Genomic DNA, 2,285 nt, shown 5'->3' with positions numbered 1-2,285 from the left:
GGACTACCACCGTCTCAGAAATGGACGGCCAACTCTAACCTCCCCATAGATCATATTCTGGCAGGTAAAGTCATACCTGTTCACCGGCTTTAAAAATTACGTGGTGAAAAATTACGACTTTAAAATATTCAATAAAATCCCCGTTAATTAACTTTTTTTAGAAGTTTGATAGAGGGAAATGTAACAACGGAGGTCTTATTGTCATGGAAAAATTAAAGACAAAAGGAGGACGAGAAAGCTAGCCGTTCCGAGAACGAACCTTATCTATTTAAGATAAAGTTCTCTACCGTCCACGCTAACTAGGCTGGCTTTAAAAAAACAATCAAGTAATTAGCTATTCACGCAATTCACCACGTAAGCAATCCTGACGCAAAAACAGTTTTAATGTATTATTTATCTGTATCCCTCAGGATCATTCGAGACGGCTTTCAAGCTACTGCACGATCAGATTGGAGTCAAGAATTTCCTCCCCTACAGACAGATGTTCCTCAATAGTTATTTACAATCCCGCACTGCTTATTCTACGCTACCCCTGCTAGCTCCAGTCATGGCATTCCCCACTAGAAAAGGTGAGTGGAGAATTGGAACTATGTATTTCATATTAATGCGTGCCGGGAGGCGCGCGAACGTTAAGAGTACGAAGCGCCGCCCGGCCTATATTAACACGAAATAGAGTTTCATGGTTATATTAACCTGAAATACATCATGGTTTTTCGGCATTTACAACTCAACTTTTCTCCCATTCCCCTTAAACTTTTAGCAATTTTTATTTCATATAATTATGTCGCGGCCAAAGTAACACCACCTGAAGTCCTGAGTCGATTTTTCCGATTTCGAGATTTTTTTGTGCTAACTGAAGCAGTGTAAATAAGCACATTTGTTATAATTACATCATAATGATGGTAGATTCAGATCAAAGTTATTAAGGTGTGTCCACACATGGTCGACCGGTCATCGATCGATGTCGGCTGAACCGTCCACACTGCCTCAATAACATATGTAGATTCACCTCGACACACCTTTACAATTATGCAATCTCTTCTTCCCAGGTCCCGGTATCAAAGAGAACTCCCATCCGGCTACCAACATCAAGCTGGAGCAGCTGATAGCCAAAATACAACAATGCTACCAACTGACGACCAGTGGCAAATTCGTAGACGCTATTGAGAAGCTAAGAAATGTACTGATATCCATTCCGTTGCTAGTGGTAACGACGAAGAAAGAAATCGAGGAGGCGAAACAGATTATCAACATTTGCAAGGAGTATATTGTCGGTACGTGAGAGACAAAATGGGTTATCTACTTTTCCAGTTGTGTATATTATGTGTAGCTCTTTAGTTTAGTATGTTTAGATTGTCAATCTGCCAGGGTGGGGAAGTGAAAATAAAACACAAAAAAATCAAATGTTGATGCTCACATCAGTTACATCAGAATAAAAAACAGGCCTAAAAACATCGATGTTGACATCGATGTTTTTGTTCTGATGTATCGATGTTTTCAAAACATCGATGTCGATGTCCCAACCTAGGGTTGGGACATCGAGACGAAAACATCGATGTTCGATACATCGATGTTTTTAAACTTCGATATATCGAGTATCCGATGTATCGTAATCAAAAACATCGATGTTGACATCGATGTTTTTGTTCCGATGTATCGATGTTTTCAAAACATCGATGTCCCAACCCTAATGGACTCAAGGGGGGAAAAGTTTCATTCTTGCTTTTGTACCAACTAGAATCGACCCTATTTTTGTCTGCGGTATTTTTGGCTGCACTTATCGTTTTTCTAGTGATTTCGAACCTCCTTGCATTCGCGCATCGTGTGAAATGTCCTTTAAAGATTTTTTGATTTTTACAAAGAGGTTTCGTTGTGATCAGCTGATTGGAGAAAGTTTCGTGGCGGTTGTGATTTGGGAATATTTTTAACGCAAATTTTATTTAATTTTTAATTAAAATAAAATAATTTCTTTAAAAAGTCTTTAATCCTTGAATATTTTACTGCGTATTCAACAACTTTCTGTACAAAGTTTCTTTTGTAGCTCGTTTGATTTGGAACTCTCAAAAATTCAACCTGTAAGGTAAGATGATCCCTGTCAGTTTGCATGTTATCATAGGGTACCTGATCTATTCAGGTTTTGATAAACTTCTACCCACTATCTAATTTGCCAGACTGCTATCTGTTTCATTAGAAGGGCTAAATATGTTAGCTATTCTTGTTTCAGATATTTCAGAATAGTAGTCATAATATGGGATCATCCTTTAGAATTCTGAAGCGGTTTTAAT

General features: G+C 38.2%; 1 protein-coding gene across 1 annotated transcript in view; it reads left to right on the top strand.

The window, feature by feature from the left end:
* LOC103519490 (coatomer subunit alpha-like) overlaps nt 1-1,282 on the top strand; it is an 8,891-nt gene extending 7,609 nt beyond the window's left edge. The window contains exons 10-12 of the mRNA XM_026830971.1: nt 4-64; nt 411-569; nt 1,050-1,282. Of these exons, the coding sequence (XP_026686772.1) occupies nt 4-64; nt 411-569; nt 1,050-1,282 (453 nt within the window). The remainder of the gene's footprint in view (nt 1-3; nt 65-410; nt 570-1,049) is intronic.
* Nucleotides 1,283-2,285: the final 1,003 nt, after the last annotated feature.

The sequence above is a fragment of the Diaphorina citri genome, unplaced genomic scaffold (assembly GCF_000475195.1).
Source record: "Diaphorina citri unplaced genomic scaffold, Diaci psyllid genome assembly version 1.1 scaffold2754, whole genome shotgun sequence".
Lineage (NCBI taxonomy): Eukaryota > Metazoa > Arthropoda > Insecta > Hemiptera > Psyllidae > Diaphorina > Diaphorina citri.
Note: the sequence above shows the minus strand (reverse complement) of the source record. Positions and strands in the feature narration are given on the sequence as shown.